Source organism: Silurus aristotelis (genome assembly GCF_946808225.1).
Source record: "Silurus aristotelis genome assembly, chromosome: 15".
NCBI lineage: Eukaryota > Metazoa > Chordata > Actinopteri > Siluriformes > Siluridae > Silurus > Silurus aristotelis.
In genome coordinates, this window is record NC_139588.1 from 22,225,977 (window position 1) to 22,245,976 (window position 20,000).

The 20,000-nt window shown below is 38.6% G+C and overlaps 1 protein-coding gene across 1 annotated transcript in view; it reads left to right on the forward strand.

The window, feature by feature from the left end:
* The window catches only part of syne1a (spectrin repeat containing, nuclear envelope 1a), a 216,644-nt gene that overhangs the window by 81,305 nt on the left and 115,339 nt on the right, over positions 1 to 20,000 (forward strand). Inside the window, exons 36-54 of the mRNA XM_083562574.1 lie at positions 378 to 565; positions 1,528 to 1,651; positions 1,849 to 2,015; positions 2,963 to 3,116; positions 3,198 to 3,820; positions 4,373 to 4,552; positions 5,163 to 5,313; positions 5,999 to 6,157; positions 6,248 to 6,430; positions 6,517 to 6,618; positions 8,263 to 8,466; positions 8,696 to 8,903; positions 9,459 to 9,571; positions 9,703 to 9,908; positions 10,585 to 10,746; positions 11,631 to 11,889; positions 13,358 to 13,530; positions 15,117 to 15,426; positions 15,511 to 15,675. Coding sequence (XP_083418700.1) covers positions 378 to 565; positions 1,528 to 1,651; positions 1,849 to 2,015; positions 2,963 to 3,116; positions 3,198 to 3,820; positions 4,373 to 4,552; positions 5,163 to 5,313; positions 5,999 to 6,157; positions 6,248 to 6,430; positions 6,517 to 6,618; positions 8,263 to 8,466; positions 8,696 to 8,903; positions 9,459 to 9,571; positions 9,703 to 9,908; positions 10,585 to 10,746; positions 11,631 to 11,889; positions 13,358 to 13,530; positions 15,117 to 15,426; positions 15,511 to 15,675 — 3,831 coding nt within the window. The remainder of the gene's footprint in view (positions 1 to 377; positions 566 to 1,527; positions 1,652 to 1,848; positions 2,016 to 2,962; positions 3,117 to 3,197; positions 3,821 to 4,372; positions 4,553 to 5,162; positions 5,314 to 5,998; positions 6,158 to 6,247; positions 6,431 to 6,516; positions 6,619 to 8,262; positions 8,467 to 8,695; positions 8,904 to 9,458; positions 9,572 to 9,702; positions 9,909 to 10,584; positions 10,747 to 11,630; positions 11,890 to 13,357; positions 13,531 to 15,116; positions 15,427 to 15,510; positions 15,676 to 20,000) is intronic.

A 20,000-nucleotide genomic window follows, 5' to 3' on the forward strand; every position in this document is an offset into this window, starting at 1 on the left:
TTTTGCAATGAGGATTGCAGCCACTCTGCTATAAACACGAGATCGTAGACTCTAATCAAGGTGTAAAAACATGTCAGGGACGATCGAGAGAAATAGGAGGCCCCTAAACTCGTTTTCATCAATGATGATGAATGCACAGACATTTTTAAAATTCTGTTTTCACTTTGTCATTATGAGGAATTGAGTGTAATTAATAAGTAGAATCAATCTGAACAATTGTAGCATCACTGTATACAGTATATACTCTGCGAACGGGCTAATAATTGAACTTTGAGAAATTTAGATTCTTTGGAAAGGTGCTTGTATCTCTCACCTTCGCAACATTTGCGAAAACATAGTTTTCCCTTTTTGATATCAGAAATTTTCTCTAATTTCAGGAATTGTGGCAGGCTCTGAAGCTCCTGCAGCCTCGACTGGTGTCATTTAGCCTGGGTTTGAAAAGAATATCTTATAAAGATCCGATGGAGAAAGAAGTATCAGCCCTCCAGCAGGCTCATATACAGTGTACTAATAAGGCTGCCAGCAAACAAGCCAAACTGGAGGACCTGTTAAATCGGTGGCAGCAGTAAGTCAGTGCTTTTTTCTGAATTTAGGAGCAAATGTTAAAGCAGATCTGGGCATCACATCGATTCTGCAATTTAATAGTTTAGAGTTAGCAACTCCTAGTTGTCTCTGTATTGACGTGTGGAAAGTTAGGTGTATTCAGAGTTGGGTTATGGTGCTTATGTTTTTGTTTATAGCATACTGTAGGATGCTCTGGATTAGAAAATTAGGATAGGAGAGAAGACAAAAAGGTGTTCATATGGGTTTTTCTTTGTTATAATATGTAAAATAGGATTCTAGTCATAAAAAAAACATATTTCTGCAGCAAATCCTCAATAAAGTCAAATCGTAATATGACTCTTGTTAAAAAAAAGAAAAAAAGTAAAGATGTTCTACACTAGAACACTAAGAAGGTTCTAGCAGACTTTGAACCTGTATCTGTATTACCTAAAATAATACCATTTCCAAATAAATAAAAAAAAACCATCAGCTTATCCAATTCACTAAATTCAGGTAAAACATTGTAGATACTAAAAAATAGCAATTTCAAATTTTTTTATGAATTTTTTTTAATATTTTAACTTGAATTGTGGTCAACTTGAAATGTTTTTCAATTCTTTTTAAACAACTAAAATGTTTTAATTTATTTATTTAAACAAGTTTAAAAATAATAATTTAGGAATTCTAAGATGTTTATCTGTAAAAGCTAATCTTTATTGTCAAATAAATAATATATATATTCAAATATCTTGCAATACACCTTTTTTTTTTTTTTTTTTACATTAAAACATTACATAACTCATAGTTTAAGTTCATTGTTTTTTCCTTTTACAAGAAAGTTTCCAACTAGTAACCTTTCACTCGAAAACCATTTTTTATCTAGCTATCCCATAATAGTCATAAAGAAGGGACAAGTTTATATGGTTTGGCATGATGGGGCTTAAATTGTGCTTCGTGTTCATTTTGTATTCTTTCTTGTGGTAGATATGAAAGAGGACTCTCAGTACTTCAGGGTTGGTTGGACAGTTCGGAGAACCTCTGTAAATCTGATACTCCATATCTGATCACTGATAAAACCAAACTTCAAAGCCAGCTACAAACATTACAGGTAAATTATAAAGGAAAAGTCTGGTAGGATGTAAAATCTAAATACATCTACATATGTTTCCTATAATACTTAACCTACATTGCTTGAATTTGGTGTGTTTATCTTGGACTCAAGTTCCTGATCTAGAAAAACCCTTGGTTTAACAATTGGTTCTAGTTAATTAAAACTTTTGCCTTGTGTATAATTGTATATGGTAGGACCTGCAGAGTGAGGTTCCTTCTCAGGAGTCTTTGCTGGAGAAGTTGGAGACCCAGGCCGAGTTCCTCTACCTCACAGCGTCAGAGGAACACGTTGGAGAACTCACAGAGCTTCATTGCAACCTGGAGGAGAGATGGTGTTCTGTCAGTGTGTGCATACCTCTCAGGTAAAGCCACAAACATAGCTGAGGGTTAGTGACTTGTTCTGGAATGATGCATGCACTCACAGCTGGAACCATTTAAAGAATGATTGAGGAAGCCTTTTTGCCATAGGTGTACCCATATTCAGCATAAGGTTTCAGTTTTAACCAGGGTTTCAGGTAGACGCTCTGTGGAAGACTAGATTTTGGTACAATCCAGGGAACTTTTGAGGAACTCGTTTTGCTTAGACGATACTCTGATTTAGAGTTCCATGTAAAGTTCCATGTAAAATGCGTTTTGGAAAGCAAAGAACCTTTAAGGAACCACTTTTGCTAAGATGATTTCATATCTTTAAAATACCTTTCTTTACTGTTTCTTCTAGATGTGACGTTTTAGTTTTCTAATTTTTGAAATCCTGACTGTATTTGAGTTCCAGCTTCGCTCTAAAGATGCTACAATCCAGTCACCTTTATTTACCCTTCCTATGCTCTTCCCTCAAAGTTCATTTACATGGTGACCAGTTTTAACTTGAGGCTCTGATGGAAACAATATTTGGAAAACTGTTAGTTCCTTTAGAGTTCCCTCAAATGAACACACTAAAAAAGCCTTGAGGGTGTTGACTGTAAACATTATTAAGACTGCAGAGGTTTTTGGATATGAATGAACAAGCTGTTCCTTGATGGTTCATTGAAAGCTTTATCACCTTCCTAAATAAAAATGAATGAAGCTTCTCAGATGAGTTTTAAGTTTGCTTGAGTCACCTTGCTATACTACAACTACTGTAATTTAACTAACAAAAAGAGATGATTAAAAAAACTGATAAAGGTTGTGTTAAAAGCCTAAAACAGGACTTTGAAACTTTCAGAAAAAAGAACCTCTGTGAAAAGTTGCATCTCTGAAGAACCTTTGAGGAACTCTGTATCTGTATGTGAGTACCTGTAGTGTGCTCATTTATTATTTCCCTGACCTCCAGGATTCAAGAACTACAGGCCCATCTTTCTCACCTGGACCAGTTTAACCAGGTTCTAATGACCCTCACAGAGTGGATTGAAAACTTTCATAGGCAGCTGAGACACAGGTCCAAAGTCACCATTACTAATTTGACAGCTGCTTCTACTCAGATCAAGGTAAAGACAATATTTTTACTTAGTGTTTCATCAGTATTTCTTATTGAGGCTGTACTCCAAGCTCTATTCTTCCATTTAAAGGATGATGAAGCTCTTCTTCAAACCCATTACAAAGCAATTGAGGATCTGAATAAGCATGTGGAGGAACTGAGTCCTTTCTTGGCACCTCTGGATCTTCAGCAATTGCGGGCCAGGCAGCAAGACTGTTACCAGCCCTTCTCAGAAGCTCGAACTTTCCTCCAGAACCGTTCTGAAGCTTTAGTTAAGCTTGAGTCATTCCTGGAGACATACAGGTCCACCACTAATGTGCTACAGACCATGCAGAGCATTGTAGGACAGGAAAACTGGGACCAAACTAAGGATAGTAACCTGAATCAGGAACTAGAGCAGTTGTCACAGGATTTAGCATCTGTGGAGGTGCAGGCAATAAGTCTGGACAATAGCCTGAACAAGGCATGTCTACACTTGCATTTGTGTGATGGGGACAGGACGTCCTGCCGGGGGTTGGTGGAGAATCTGGGATCAGAACTGCAGCAGATTCAGAGAAGCATGGGGACAAGGCAGAGCGAGTCTGAGGCCCTAGAAGTCATGTGGAGCTCTTTTACGAGAAGAAAGGAGCTGCTATTGAGGAGCCTGACGGAGCTGGAGGACAAAGCCAGAAAACCATGGCTTCCAGAACCAAGCACACAGAACTTCCAACAAAGGTAAGCATATTAGTGTTGCTAATATGCAGTGGTTTGCATAAGCATTGCTCTTTAAAGTGAAGCATGGTGGTGGAAGCATCATGTTGAAAGTTACATTTCTTTTGACTTAGTCACTGACTTTTGGCAGATGATGTCCACCAAACTTATGCCTACACACATTGTACATTGTGTCAATTTTAGACAGAATTGCAAATAAGGGAGACCTGTCAATCAAACATTGTGAATGGAATCTCCAATTCGGAATACCGTGTTGCTAACCATCTAATGTCCTAAGTGGTAGCTTAGTGGTTAAGTACTTGGTTAGTGATCAGAAGATTGTGGTTTTAGGTCCCGGTATTGCCAAGCTGCCACTCTTGTGGACCCTTGAGCAAGGTCGTTTACTTTTTGTGCTCCAGGGGGTGCTCTATCATGGCTGACTCTGCGGTCTGACCCAGCTTCCTAACATTGTGTAATGTAGATTTCTACATTCGACTGGTGGAAAGCTGACTGTTACAAAATTCTGAAACTGGAGACTCCTTCTTTAAATGTTGTTGTCCTTGTTGTGTGTGTCAGACTGTGGATGCTGAACCAGTTGGAGGAGGAGCTCAGTGCTCTGCAACACAGCCAGCTATGGTTAGAGGAGAAAGGTGAACAGTTGGCTCACCAAGACCCTGAGAAGATTGACAAGGTCCAGAGGGATGTAACCCTCATCCAAACCAGCTGGGAGAAAATCCGGAATGCCATTTCAGAGGAGTAAGTGTATCGTTTAAACGTTACAGAGGACATCTAGATTAATAACACCTGAGCATTATTGTGTGAGTTGAGAGCACTAGTGGTTAAGGCTCTAGGTTACTGATCGGAAGGTCAGGGGGTTCAAGCACCTGCACCACCAAGCTGCCACTGTTGGACCCTTGAGCAAGGCATTAAACCTTATTTGCTCCAGAGCGTTGTACCATGGCTGACTCTGTCACTGTTTCCTAGCAAGCTGGAATATGTGAAAACTGGGAAAGTGGCAGTTAGGGCTCTAGGTTACTGATTGGAAGGGGGGTTCAAGCCCCGGTATCACCATGCTGCCATTCTTGGGCCCGTGGCCATGCACACAGACATTTCGAAGGGCAGTAGCCCAAGCCAAAAAAAAGGGGGCACTAGGGACAATCAGATCTAATACTGTATAAATAACAGAGATGCAAATTTGAGCCACTGCCCCTGAGCACGGTCCTGCTTGGGCTTTGGAGCAAGGACCTCAACCCTTTCTACTCCAGGTGTATGGTATCATGGCTGACAATGCGCTCTGACCCGAGCTTCCTAACACTTGACAAGTTAAAAACGCCCCCCTTTACTCCTCTTATCTATGTGTGTGCAGGCAGGAGCAATGCAGAATGCTGGTGGAGATGTGTAAGGATTACCAGACTCTAAAGTACAAACTCGGCTCAGTTGTAGAACGAGCTCATGGTGTCACTGTTTCCCAGAATGTCCAGGAAAACCCAGAGGACATCCGGAGAGCCCTGACTCGGGTCAGTGTCACGGTGCGGTGTTTGGTATCAAAAAAGTACAGAATGTTTTGATTTAATAAGAATCCCTCATGTTTAATGACTAGCATTTGATTTTCAGGAACCACACGCCAAATACCATATAACCCAAAAACGCATACTGTTTATTAGGAATGTAAGAAAATATCGATACACATGAATATCGCAATATTTTGTTTGGTGATACTGTATCGATTTTTTTAAATGAAATATCTTCATTGGAAAAAATTCCTACCAGATTTATGGTCTCGTTTCGAGTTAATATCTCGACTACTAGATCGTCTGTTCTGGTTAGGATTTTTTTTTTGTTAAGGTTTGCATAAGGTGGTGTATTTTTAATGACAGGTTTCCTAAAATATTTCAATATATCGCCCTTTGATATCGGTTAAAAAAAAAATCACATCGCAAACCTGTATCGCGATACGTATCGTATCGCCAAATTCTTGCCGATACGCAGGTCTTCTGTTTATGGCTGCTAATGATAAGCTTCTTCTACTGGGTTTTCATCAGTTTACTTGTGTTCTGGGAATCGTCCTCTTGATTATTTCAGTGAGCAACTAATCACTGTATTAGTATCGATGTTCCTCTGCTCATAATGGTAGAACTTTTGCAAAGGCTAGGACTATTAAATAAATGCGAAGCTGTAAGGATTGTTCGTGGCTTTCCATAGCTGGAGGCGGTGAAGTCCGAGTTCACAGGCTCTCAGGATGACCTCAATTCATTCATCTGTAAAAGCAAATCCTTCATCGGCGAGCTGAGGAACCTTCCGGAAAGCATAGCAGAAGTGGTCCGCATGGAAACGGACACCATTGTGGACCAGTGGATGGACGTGAGATGGTTATAAATCTCTATCTGTGTGTTTAGACTAACATTATTCGTCACAGCTGTTTACCCCTCCATGTGTCTGTTTTAATTCCAGACGTCTAAGAAGACGGAAACCGAATCGGATCGTCTCAGGTCAGCCCTCGAGTTGTGGACAGAGGTCACCTCGATCGTTACCGACGTCGAGTGCTGGAGCGCCACCTTAGTTAGCGAGTTTATCGATGGACCTGTAAACCTTTTATCCAGTGCCAATATGGAGGAGTGCCTCAGTCAGTTTAAGGTCAGAACACACACCTGAGGAAGAAAATTTAATAAATTTGATTTAGATTTTAATGTACAAAGTTTTTATGCCTTTCATTCAAACAGCTGGAAATTGAAGGTAAAAAAGTGCTAATTGAAAGCCTGCAAGGAAAAGTAACCCGACTACAGGAAGTGTCAAAGAACCAGCAAAACGACATCGAGCTCCAGGTAAATTCTACAACATCTGGGAAACCCTAAAGCACCATAGAGTCTAAGTAGAGCTCATTTGGAAAGCTAGAAAATATTTTAATTACTACCTAATTTGAATATATTGCTTTAAATACATTATATGTGCATAGTTTTGGGACACCCAACTTTTCCAGCCATGTGAGGTTCTATATTAAAGTGTCAACACTAGGGGTGTAAAGGTACACCGAATTCGTACCGAAGTTTTTCGGTGCAGGGCTTTCGGTACGGTACACACATCCAACAAATGCAATCCTTTTTACGTTAGGAGCGTATTAAATGGTGGACCGCAAGTTTGTTTAGACTCCACTTCGCACTTTGAGTGCATTTTTTTTAATTCATTGATTATTTTTGTATTATTATTCAACTTAGAAACAAACACAACAATGCAAGGGGTATAAAAAATAAACGAAAGTTAGCGCAGTGTCACTGTAGCTACTCACGCTGTACCGAAAATAAGATTCCATAGGGCTAGGTTTAGCGGTCCTTTAGCACTTTATGTGCCGCTTCAGGAATTTCTCTTAAAAGGAGAAAATCCTGACAATTCTACATATCGAGAGACTGAATGAATAAAGACATTTGTTAAAGCCTGCTGAAATAAGCAGAACACTTAAGTAGAACATATCTTTAGAAAATTAAATATTTAATGTAAAACACACACACACACACACACACACACACACACACACACACACACACACACACACACACACACACACACACACATCTGTATTACCCAAATTAATCTATTTCATTCAATTTTTTTTTATTTAATTTGTACCAATTTAATTGATTGCTCATAAATTGACATAAAAAGTGTATTTCATTTATTTGATTTATTCTATTTTATTTTTTATAAAATATTATATCATATATTATATAACCAAGCAGGCATTTTATTCAAAATTGATAAAAAAACATTTAAAGTGTTCAAAAGTTGATCACAAATGTTAATAATAATAAAGTGTGTTAATAAAAAAACTACAAGCGATGTTTATGTTTGTACTAAAATCGAACCAAACCGTGATTTAAAAACAGAGGTACGTACCGAACCGTGACCTTTGTGTAACGTTACACCTTTATTCAGCACACAATTTTTGGATGTGGTCGCATGAAATTCTCCCTTCACTTGAAATAGGATATCCAGGCCTTGTTCCAGTATGACTATGCTTCTGTGTACAAATTCAGCTTCATGAAAATATACTTGACATGGGTTGGAATTGAAGATCTTGAGTTGCCTTCAGCCCTTGTGGCTTTATGAATCTCCACAAATCTTCACAAAATCTAGTGGAACATCTTCCCAGATTAATGGAGGTTATTATATGAGGAAATGGGGACTAAATCTGGATGTTCAAAAAGAAGCACATCCCAATCTTATGCTCAGGTGTCCACAAACTTTTGCTCATATATATGGTATATTTACTTTGTTAACTTGTTTACACTGTACAATTGTACTGAACTGTATTTGTTCTCACACACTGTAAATCACTGTATAATGATGTTTAATTACAGGTCTTTCATTAGTTGATCTTCATCATATACAGTAGACACAACGTATTTTTGTCACGTGACCTACTTTAACCACTATCCAATATATATATATATATATATATATATATATCCAAGGCGCTGGCAGCTGATCTAAGGATAAAGATCTTCCATGCCGAAGAGGTTTACGAGCAGGCTGCTTCCATCCAGAGGGACTTCAGCTGTCAGAGCCAGCAACTTCAAGACGCGATTTCCCAGCTGGCTGAACAACTGGACAGCATCGAGAGCAGACTGTCAGAGCTATCGCAGGCATCTGACCCAGAAAATGTGGCTAAGATAAAGGTTAGACTTTTCCATTTGCACCACAAATCTACTCGTTCTTCTTAACACACTCCTCAATCATGCGGCACCTCTTGCCGCTCGGCTGCACTCCTGAAATCAGATTTCGACCAAAATGACTTTTGACCGCGGGTATCTGATTTGTTATTTTTCAATGTGTGTATTTAATGATATTTTTAAGAATGTGTAAAAAAAAAAAGTGTGTATTTATCATGGATGTTTGGTATTTCAGGAGCTCCAGAAGACTCTGAAACAGGTGGATAGTGGTTTAGATGTGACGGGCGAGTCTCTAAGAGTACTTTGTAGAGCATATCCGGCTCAGCAACTAACCGCTTTGGGTACCAGCATCACCGAGCTGGTGAAGCGAAGTGAAGCGGCAGATCAGCGCTCCGGTCAGATCCTGCGAGCTCTACAGGAAATGCTTGTACACAGTTTTAATGGTAGGTATATTTTATAGTAGTCAATATGCAGCTTGTATAGCAGCCCCAGACCATGATGATACCACCACCATGTTTGAATGTAGGCAAGACACAATTTTCTTGGTTCTCATCACCAGGGTGTCACCACACATGCTGGACACCATCTAATCCAAACAAGTTTATCTTAGTCGCATCAGACCACAGGACATGGTTCCAGTAATTTATGCTCTTGGACATGTTGTCCTTAGCAAATTGACGGTGATGCAAACCGACTTGTTGCAGTGTGTGGCGTACGGTCTGATCACTGACAAGTGACTGTATGTACATATATATATATTTACAAGTGGACACACACACACACACACACACAGGTTCTCCTTCACAGATCCACAGTCTGATCAATCGATTAGGCTTTTTTTGTTACTACGACAACCAGATTTTTTTTTTCCATCCAGATCTACCCACACAGACCATCTGCTCTAATAAGCACTAGGGTTGGTCCATCAGTGATCCATACCTGTGTTTTGCTTTGCCTCTTTGCTCTCTGTCCATCTCTCCTCCTTTCCTCACTCACAGAACTCACACAGGAGTTCCACAGTTGGCTCTCGGAGCTGAGAGCAGGTACTGAGGAGATCTCTGAGGGAGTAGGAGATGGTCCTGAGCCCACCACTCAGCTGCAGAGGCTCCAGGTAGCAGCATAATGATGTTTGTTGTATTTAGTCCGCAAATCATTCTAATTAAAGTATTTAAATGAAGCCAAGCTGCACTGCCTTGGCTATAAAACCTGCTGGATTTCTGTAACACATTCATCATCCTTCAGGTTTCCCTGCAGCAGCTTGGAGAAGGTGAGGAACGCCTGAGTAGGATTCGTGAAGAGAAAGAAAAGCTCCTAAAATACCTGTCGAAATCTGCAGCTGGAGGAGTGCAGGAGCGTCTGGCATCGTGTCAGCTGGAGCTGGATGGATTTAGTGCGGCTTGCAGACAGAGAGTGCGGAGTTTGGAGCAGAGCGCCGCCCTGCAGGATGGGTGAGGCACAAATATTGCATTATGCATTAAATAATGATATACATTAAATAGCAAATTAGTTTCTACGAGGGAAATGTAATTTAAGTGTTATAAGTATTTATAAGTAAGTATTTATAAATATATACTTTTTAATATATTTATATTTTTAAAACGGGTTTTTCAACTTTTAAACACGTTTTGTAAAATGTCTACAAGAATACATGTATATATATATATATATATACATATACATATATATTATATTCAAAATCAATTAATAAAAATATAATTTATATAGTTTTTTCAAAAATGTATTATTTCTGTGAATTGTCTCCATAAATTGTTTCCATCTCATCATGGAATGCTTAAAACTAAAAGCTGGTGAAGGCTAGCACCCACTTTTTTTTCTTTAAGAGATATGAAGCCTCCTTTTTATGCTGCCTCACTGACCTGCCTCCTCACCTCACCTACATCAGTACCTGACTTTACTAACACCCTTGAGGCTGAATGAATCTCCACAAAATCTAGTGGAACATCTTCCCAGAAGAGTGGAGGTTATTATAAGAGCAAACAGGGAATAAATGTGGAATTTGAATCTTCAAAAAGCACAAAGCAATCTTATGCTCTGGTGTCCACATTCTTTTGTCCATAATGTATAGGATTTTTGGAATTGACTATTTATCAATGACTTATTAAGGTTGGAGGTCAGTGTGGACGAGATGAGACACTGGCTGAGGCAGATGGAGAAAAACCTGCATAAAGAGGCAGCTGTGTTTGGAGCGAGCCAGCCAGGAGTTCCTGATTGCTCTGCACAGCTAAAACGAGTGGCAGAAATCCACAAAGAGCTGCTTGTGAGAAGGTTTGTTTTCATGTATTTGATTTTTGAGTTTTATTTGTATCACATTTCAACAATTAACATTGTTCAAAAGCAGCTTTACAGAAATAAATAGGTTACAAAATACGAATTTATATTTAGTGCTTATAATAATGAATTTATATTTAGTTTAGTACCAATAATTTTTTCATAATGACTGAGCCAGTGGTGACTGTGGGAAAGAAAAACTCCCTGAGATGGTATGAGGAAGAAACCTTGAGTGGAACCAGACTCAGAAGGGACTTTATCCTTAGAGTTTGATCATTGTTAAGATGTACTATTCAGTAATAGACACTTAAATGCAGTAATGTTCATGCCAACTGCAGTCCTACACCATTGTAGCAGGCTGTTTTAGGGACTATATTACTGGTCACGTTCTTCTTTTTGGATCCATCTAATCCATCCTAAAGCCCTTATATTCCATTATATGTTTAAAAAAAGAAAAAGAAAGAGGAAGAAAAAGGCTTGTACTTGTCACGTTTACACTACAGTAGAATTAAATTCTTTCTTCGCATATCTGAGGTTGGTAGGAAGCTGGGGTCAGAGCGGAGGGTCAGCCATGATGCATTACCCTTGAAACCGACAAGGTTAAGGGCCTTACTCAAGAGACAAACAGTGGCAGCTTGGAGATAATAGGGCTTAAACCCACAACCTTCTGATCAGTAACCATTGAGCCAAATTGGCCCTCAATTTGTTAATCAATAATTATAATTAAAACAATTATCTTTATGGTTGCTTTAATTCCGAGGCTTGTTTAATTTTTTTTCGTCATTCGTTTTCTGACCTTTGGGTGAAAACTAGCAATGTAGACTTATTCATTTTATTGTCAACTGATAAAGACATTATAAAAACAGTGTGTTTGTTCTTAGGCCGTCTGTGGAGCGGCTGTATCAGGCGTCTCTTCTCCTGCCCGAGGTGAACAGCGTCCCCGCTGAGCTCCTGTCCTCCCATCAGGCTCTGCTCCAGGAGGCGTGGAGTCGCCTTCATCACCTGCAGGAGTACCAGGCCTTCGGAGAGGTGCTGAGAGCCATGGGGGACTGGCTAGAGGAGGTGAAGGGCAGGCTGGAGATGCTAGAGAGCACCGAGGGAAATAGAAAGGAGGTGGAGGAGAGACTGGAACAAGTGCAGGTATGAGGAGATATTCTTAGTCGGACTTGGATAGATCTGAGCTCAGGTTAAGGTCACAGAGGTTTAATCAGGGTCGATTTTAAGGCAACATTAATTTTATTTGGGTTTTGCCCTGATGATTACGCTGGTTTCTAGAAGAAGGGATTGCTTTCTGTCTTGTTTGTTTGAAATGTTTCCTAACATTAAATGTAACAAAAAATAAATAAAACACATATTTCTATTTATGTATATTTGGCAAACAGCCTTATCTAGAGGGACTTATGCCAGAAGATAGATAAGAGTATAAGGCATTGGACTTTGGATCTGAAGGTTGTGAATTCAAATTACAGCCCCACCAAGCTACCACTGATGGGCCCCTGAGCAAGGCCCTTAACCCAATAGCTACTTAATTAGTTGTATGAATGAGATGAATATGTCACTATGGATAATGTAATAATAATATTAATGCTATAAATGTAATAACAGTTATCTCAGTTAAGGTTTAGAGACCTTGCTCAAGGAACCAGAAGTGACAATATGGTGGTTTGAGGATTGGAACTCACAGCCATTTGAGCAGAAATCCAACACCTTATCCACATAGCTATCACTATGATTGCAAGTTAATTGTTGGCAGCATGTGTTGATAATAAGCTTTTAAACTTGGAGGTGGAAGCTCAGTGGTTTAGATGTTACACTTCTGAAAAAAAAAGTAATGAGTTCCACCAAACTGCCATTGTGGGGCCACTTGTACAAGGTCCTTTAACTTAAGTGCACAGGGGAATTAACAAGATCATGTGACTGGATAACGGTGTCTGGCAAATGCTGTAAATGATTACACGTTTTATACTTGGAGTCGCATTTTATCCCCCTGATTTATGCAAATTTTCTATTGTGACTATTCCTATTAACATATTAAAAACAACTGAATAAAATTGTTTTGAAATTGCAGAATTGATCTCATTATCGAGAATAAATGATAAATATATTGTAATCTCTTGTAATCTAGTGTTTCTGTATTTCTTTAACACCCCACTTCAACATACATCACTGCTTTGCAACCACCGTTCAAGTTTAAACCCCGTAAAAAAATGTCTCTGTGATCGAAAATCATTTTACGATTTCGACATGCCAGGCTCACCAAATTACCGAGTATCAGTGGTAGGGGATGCCAATACTTTAAAGCATCCTTTTACAGGAAACAATTTAAAGGTTGTTTTTTTGTAAATAAACATTTTATATTTTATTTGTATTTTTATTTTATCTTTTTACCAAGGGTGCCAATAGTTTTTAGCTGAACTCGTATCCTTGTGCGATGTTGTAACTAACTCTCAGTATAAACCTGAGAAACACGTGATGATCCTTGACCCCGCTGTCTGTCCTTTCGCTGGATGATATATTTAGAATATTTCTACAGTAGCTCTGTGTGTGTGTGTGTGTGTGTGTGTGTGTGTGTGTGTGTGTGTGTGTGTGTGTGTGTGTGTGTATACAGGATATCCTGTTAATGAAGGGTGAGGGAGAGATAAAGCTGAACATGGCTGCTGGGAAGGGCGAGCTCGTCATAAAAAGCAGTGGAGACGCTGGACAGGAAGTGATCGGGTCTAAGCTAAAGGAAGTGGAGGACGCCTGGGCGGCACTGCTTTTAAGGGCTATGAGCTGCCACAGGTATGTATATTTGTGTATATATATTTATACTGTTTATGTATTTTCCTCTTATCTCTCATTAACAAACCATTTCTACCAATTAAACTCTCACTCACTTAATGTTTTTTGTTTTTTGCACCAGTGGGTTCAATTCTTAAATATTTTCTGTAGAAACAAAACGATAAATGACGGAACCCAGAGTACTGTTCAAAGCTGCGATTGTGTAGTGATTAGTGACGTATTCGTTCATTTTTAACATGTCTTTGATGTAACTCAGAAAAGGCGATTCGTTTATTTTCTGCTGTACGCACATGAGTGAAGCATCGCAAAATTGACGTAGGTTGCAGTGTGTACAGGAAACAGAATTCAGTAGTTTATCTCTTGACCTTTTTGGTCTGAGTTGTTCATTCTTTTATCGCGCGACTCCAATTAACGCTATGCTGTATAAGAACGTACACAAAAATTGCCAGGGGTGTAAAAAAGGAAATAGAGTTAGCGCAGTGTCACTGTGAAAATACGATTTGTTGTGCGCTGTAAAACAACGATTTTAATTTGCGAAATCAGTGCCACTTCCTGCCAACGTTTTTACGACAGTCCAGCGATATAAATTCCTTAGTATTTTATGTACGGCTTCAAAAGTTCCTTTTACAAAGAGAAAATCCAACCATTCCGCATATCAAGGGAGTGAATAAATAAAGGATGGAAGGAACATGGACTTTTCCTAACGTATGCTGAAATAAGTAAAACTTAACATAATTGTAATATGTTTTGCATTTTTCCCCCCTAACCGCATCGAGATGAAACCAAACCGTGACTTAAAAACCTTGAGTTTTGTACAGAACCGTAAATTCTGTGTACCGTTACACCCCTAATATACAGTACACATATACTGTAAATGATTGGAACTATAGTTAAAGTTGGTGTATGTAGACATGTTGGGGATCTGCTTATGAAAAATCGAACATTTGATATTATTTCTGATCAAAGCAACGAAATAAAGTAAATGACAAAAAAAAGTGTGAACATACACTATATGGACAAACATATTAGGACACCTGACATTTCCACTTATATATGGTTCTTCGCCCAAACTCTTACCACAAACACAATTGTATTAGATGTCTTTGGATGTGGTGGCATTAAGGTTTCCATTCACTTGCAGTAAAAGACACAAACCTGTTCCAGTGTGGCAATTCCTCTGAACACAAAGCCAGCTCTATGAAGATATGCTTTCCAGGGATTGAAGTGGAAGATCTTTTGCTATAGAGCTCCAATTGGTCCTATTAATCACCTTTCAGGATGAATGTGAACACTGCACCCCAGGCCTCCTCACCTCACCCTACATCACTACCTGACTTTACTAAAGTCTTTGTGGTTACAAAATCTAGTGGAACATCTTCTCAGGAGATTGGAGGTTATTATAACATGCAATGGAGATTAAATATGAAATGTGATGTTCAAAATGAAGCACGTGGCAACCTTATGGTCAGATGTCCACAAACATTTGTCCATATAGTGTATGTATATATATATATATATATATATATATATATATATATATATATATAATAAAATATTAAACAAAACAGAAACGTGTATGTGTTTAGTCGTCTGGAGTGGACGGTGAGTCAGTGGGGGCTGTTTGTGGAGTCTCAAGCCCAGCTCAGGACCTGGTTGGAGCAGGTGGAAGCTGAGGTGAAAGGTCCACTGGAGCCTCAGCTGGGTCTCCGAGAAAAGAGGCAGCAGCTGGACAGACTGTGCCTGCTCTCGGCCGACGTAGAGGACCACCAAGGGGCGCTGTGTTATTTAGAGGAGAGCGCTGCCGAGCTGTACAAGCGCACCGGAGACCCCACCTTCAAGGAGGAGGAGACCGCTCAGCTCCGGGAGCAGTTCGATGATGCCAGAGCCGCTGCAGAGGTGACCCTCAAATGATGAGCTAAAAAGAAAATAATTGTAATAATAATAATATTAATAATGTGTTTAACCAATCACACTTCACAGGAGAGAGTCAGATTTTCAGAAGGCGTCGTTTTCGAGCACGAGAAGTACATGGCGACAGTCAGAGAGCTCACCGATTGGCTAATGTCCAAAGGGGAGGAGCTTCAGAGATGTTCTGACCCATCTGGTGACTCCGCCTCCATCGAAAGAAGGCTAATGGAAGTTCGGGTGAGAAAATTAAGCAAATATGTGAAATAAAGTGCGAGAAATCTTTTTTTTTTACAGAATAAGAAAAAGATTTATCGAAAGTCCAAATGTGATCAGAGTTTATTTTGAACCAAATTTCTGCAGAGCCAATAGAAGAGATTTTTTCTGATTTGTTATTTATGCATATTTTCTTTTGTGAAATTTGTTGCAAAAGATTATTATAAGCCAATCAGCAAATTTGTATTTATTTATTTTGTCTGTTTCTTTTCTTTTCCTTTATTTCTGGTAAATAAAATTATTCTTTGTTATTTATGTATTTCTTTTCTTTAAAACTTTAATTGCAACCCAATTATCCAAATTTCTATTTATTTATTTATTTATTTATTTATTTATTTATTTATTTATTATTTCGATATTAATTTATTAATAACAACTCAAACTATTTTACAATTACTTTTTTATGTATATTTTTTCATGAACAATTTAAATTAAGTAATAGGTTTACTATTTTTTTTTTTATTATGTTGCTTTTCTTAAATTTGTCTTAAAATAAGCAAATCTGCTTTTTCATCAAAGGGAAAATTCCTAATTTAATCTTTAATTAATGTAATTTTTTTATTTTTCTAATGGGTTATATGGCCTATTTTCGAATAAATAAATAAATAAATAACCCAATTAATAATTTATAAGTCTAAATCTTTAACTGTTGTGGTCTAAAACATTCACACACATTTCATTCATCAAACCATATATTAAACCATACACAACAATTTGCACATTTAGAGTAACCCCCTATGTCCTCCTGACAGCTAATATTTTTATGCACATACTGGTTGATCAGCTAACTGCTGGCAAACCAGCTCACGTTTCTTAAACTTTGACACAAGTGGGATTTCAGCATTTAAATACTAGTTTACAACAAAATACAGCATTTCCATAGCAACCACATACCAAGTTGTTATCGTCTTCTGATCTTGGATGTGATTGGTTCAGAGTTAATAATTTACTTCGCTGACATCACTATCTGAGCTTGTTTGAAGCCCTGTCTCTGTTTTCTTCAATTGTGTTTGTGGTGTAACTATTTTGTTGCCCCTAAACCCCCCCCCCCCCCCCCCTTTCCAACCGCCTTCTTTTTGTATAATCAGATTGAGCCTCAAAAAACAGCTCAAAATGAAGATAGTGAATCTCTGGTTTTGTTCTGACTTCTTCTCCTTCGTATATGTCCTGAGCTGATCATCACTGCACAGTGAAAACGTGTTAGAAGAAAAATGGAATGAAACAAAAAATATAGATTTTTCTTATTGATCAGCTTGATGGACTTTTATTTGCCCTTGGCTATGTGTGTGTGGGGTGTGTGTGGGGTGTGTGTGTGTGTGTGTGTGTGTGTGTGTGTGTGTGTGTGTGTGGATACAGGAGAGATATTTCTGGGATTCTTTTTTTTCTGTGAACTCATGGTAAACAGTGACCTTCAGGATGAGCAGTACTTTCTGTGTAACTCAAACAGACTGTATCGGGTTTTATAATTTGAGCAGAAAAAACATTATGTCTAATGTTTATTTTATTAATTGTTTTACTTGTGTTTATAAAGGGTTCTGGTATTTGTAAGGAGGAATATGTGGTATTTGAGTTTAAACAGTATACACTCAATACACATTACTTACACTCTATACACATTACATATACTTGTCAGGAATCTCATGAGACACGAATCACGGCCAGATTATTCTGTCAGAAACTCTTGCAGGTGAGTGAGGACCCAAATGCAGGATGTGACAGGGAGTAAGGAAAATACAGGCTTTAATAAAAAAACACACTAAACAATTGGGCAAGGCAAAAACACAGTCCAAAAACAGTCCAGGGTCAGAAACACAGGCAAACAGGGCTATGCAGGGAGAACCAAAACCAAAATTCAAAACAGTCCAAAAAAAACCAAAAGCCAGCAAACAGAACAATATAGGCAGGGCAGAAACACAAGCCGAACAGGAGCAGGAGCAGGAACAGGAACAGGAGCAGGAACAGGAGCAGGAACAGGAACAGGAGCAGGAACAGGAGCAGGAGCAGGAACAGGAGCAGGAGCAGGAGCAGGAACAGGAACAGGAGCAGGAGCAGGAACAGGAGCAGGAACAGGAACAGGAGCAGGAACAGGAGCAGGAACAGGAACAGGAACAGGAGCAGAAACAGGAACAGGAGCAGAATCCAGAACAGGCAGGGTGGCAAGAATAATCTCAAGGGCTAGGGAGCTGGTAAGATAATCTAGCCCCGAGCTAAAGTGTTGGGTATCTTTCAATACCAAGAGTTGCGGGAAAAACGGCAAGATGGCCGCAGACAAGAAAAGGCGCGCTTCGCAGAACCGGAAGTGCTCGCTGTGTGCCCGGAAGATCCTGACAACACTACACTTTACACACACTATATATCCTGACACACTCTGTACACACTCTATACAGTGTACACAATTTCTTTACAGTTTACATATTATACAGTACACACACACACACACACACATACACACATACACACTGTACTGTATAGTGTGTGTACTGTAAAGCAAGTATATGTACTGTAGAGAGAATGTGTGTGTCTGTGTTGTGTGTGTATTGTAGAGAGTGTACTGTGTAGTGTACTGTGTAGTGTGTGTGTGTGTGTGTGTGTGTGTGTGTGTGTGTGTGTGTGTATAGTGTGTACTTTATACAGTGCACACACTATACAGTAGACACTCTATGGAGTACACACTCTATACAGTACTCATACACTCTATACAGTACACACTCTATACAGTACACACACTCTATACAGTACACACTCTATACATTACACATACACTCTATACAGTACACACACTCTATACAGTACACACTCTATACATTACACATACACTCTATACAGTACACACACTCTATACACTACACACTCTATACATTACACATACACTCTATACACTACACTCTATACACTACACATACACTCTATACAGTACACACACTCTATACACTACACACTCTATACATTACACATACACTCTATACAGTACACACACTCTATACACTACACACTCTATACATTACACATACACTCTATACACTACACTCTATACATTACACATACACTCTATATAGTACACACACTCTATACACTACACACTCTATACATTACACATACACTCTATACAGTACACACACTCTATACAGTACACACTCTATACATTACACATACACTCTATAGAGTACACACACTCTATACATTACACACACACTCGATACACTACACACTCTAAACAGTACACACACTCTATACACTACACTCTATACAGTACACATACACTCTATACAGTACACACACTCTATACACTACACACTCTATACATTACACACACACTCTATACACTACACACTCTATACAGTACACACACTCTATACACTACACTCTATACATTACATATACACTCTATACATTACACACACTCTATACAGTACACACTCTATATATTACACACACTCTATACACTACACACTCTATACAGTAAATACTCTATATACTACACACACTCTATACACTACACACTCTATACATTAAACATACACTCTATACACTACACACTCTATACACTACACACTCTATACGTTACACATACACTATACAGTACACACACTATATGCAGTACACACTCTATACATTACACATACACTCTATACAGTACACACACTCTATACACTACACACTCTATATGTTACACACACACTCTATACACCACACACTCTATACAGTACACACACTCTATACACTACACACTCTATACATTACACACACACTCTATACACTACACACTCTATACAGTACACACACTCTATACACTACACACTATACATTACACATACACTCTATACAGTACACACACTCTATACACTACACACTCTATACAGTACACACACTCTATACAGTACACATACTATACAGTACACACTCTATACAGTACACACACTCTATACAGTACACACTCTATACATTACACATACACTCTATACAGTACACACACTCTATACACTACACACTCTATACATTACACATACACTCTATACACTACACTCTATACATTACACATACACTCTATACAGTACACACACTCTATACAGTACACACTCTATACATTACACATACACTCTATACAGTACACACACTCTATACATTACACATACACTCTATACAGTACACACACTCTATACACTACACACGCTATACATTACACACACACTCTATACATTACACACACACTCTATACACTACACACTCTATACAGTACACACACTCTATACACTACACACTATACATTACACATACACTCTATACAGTAC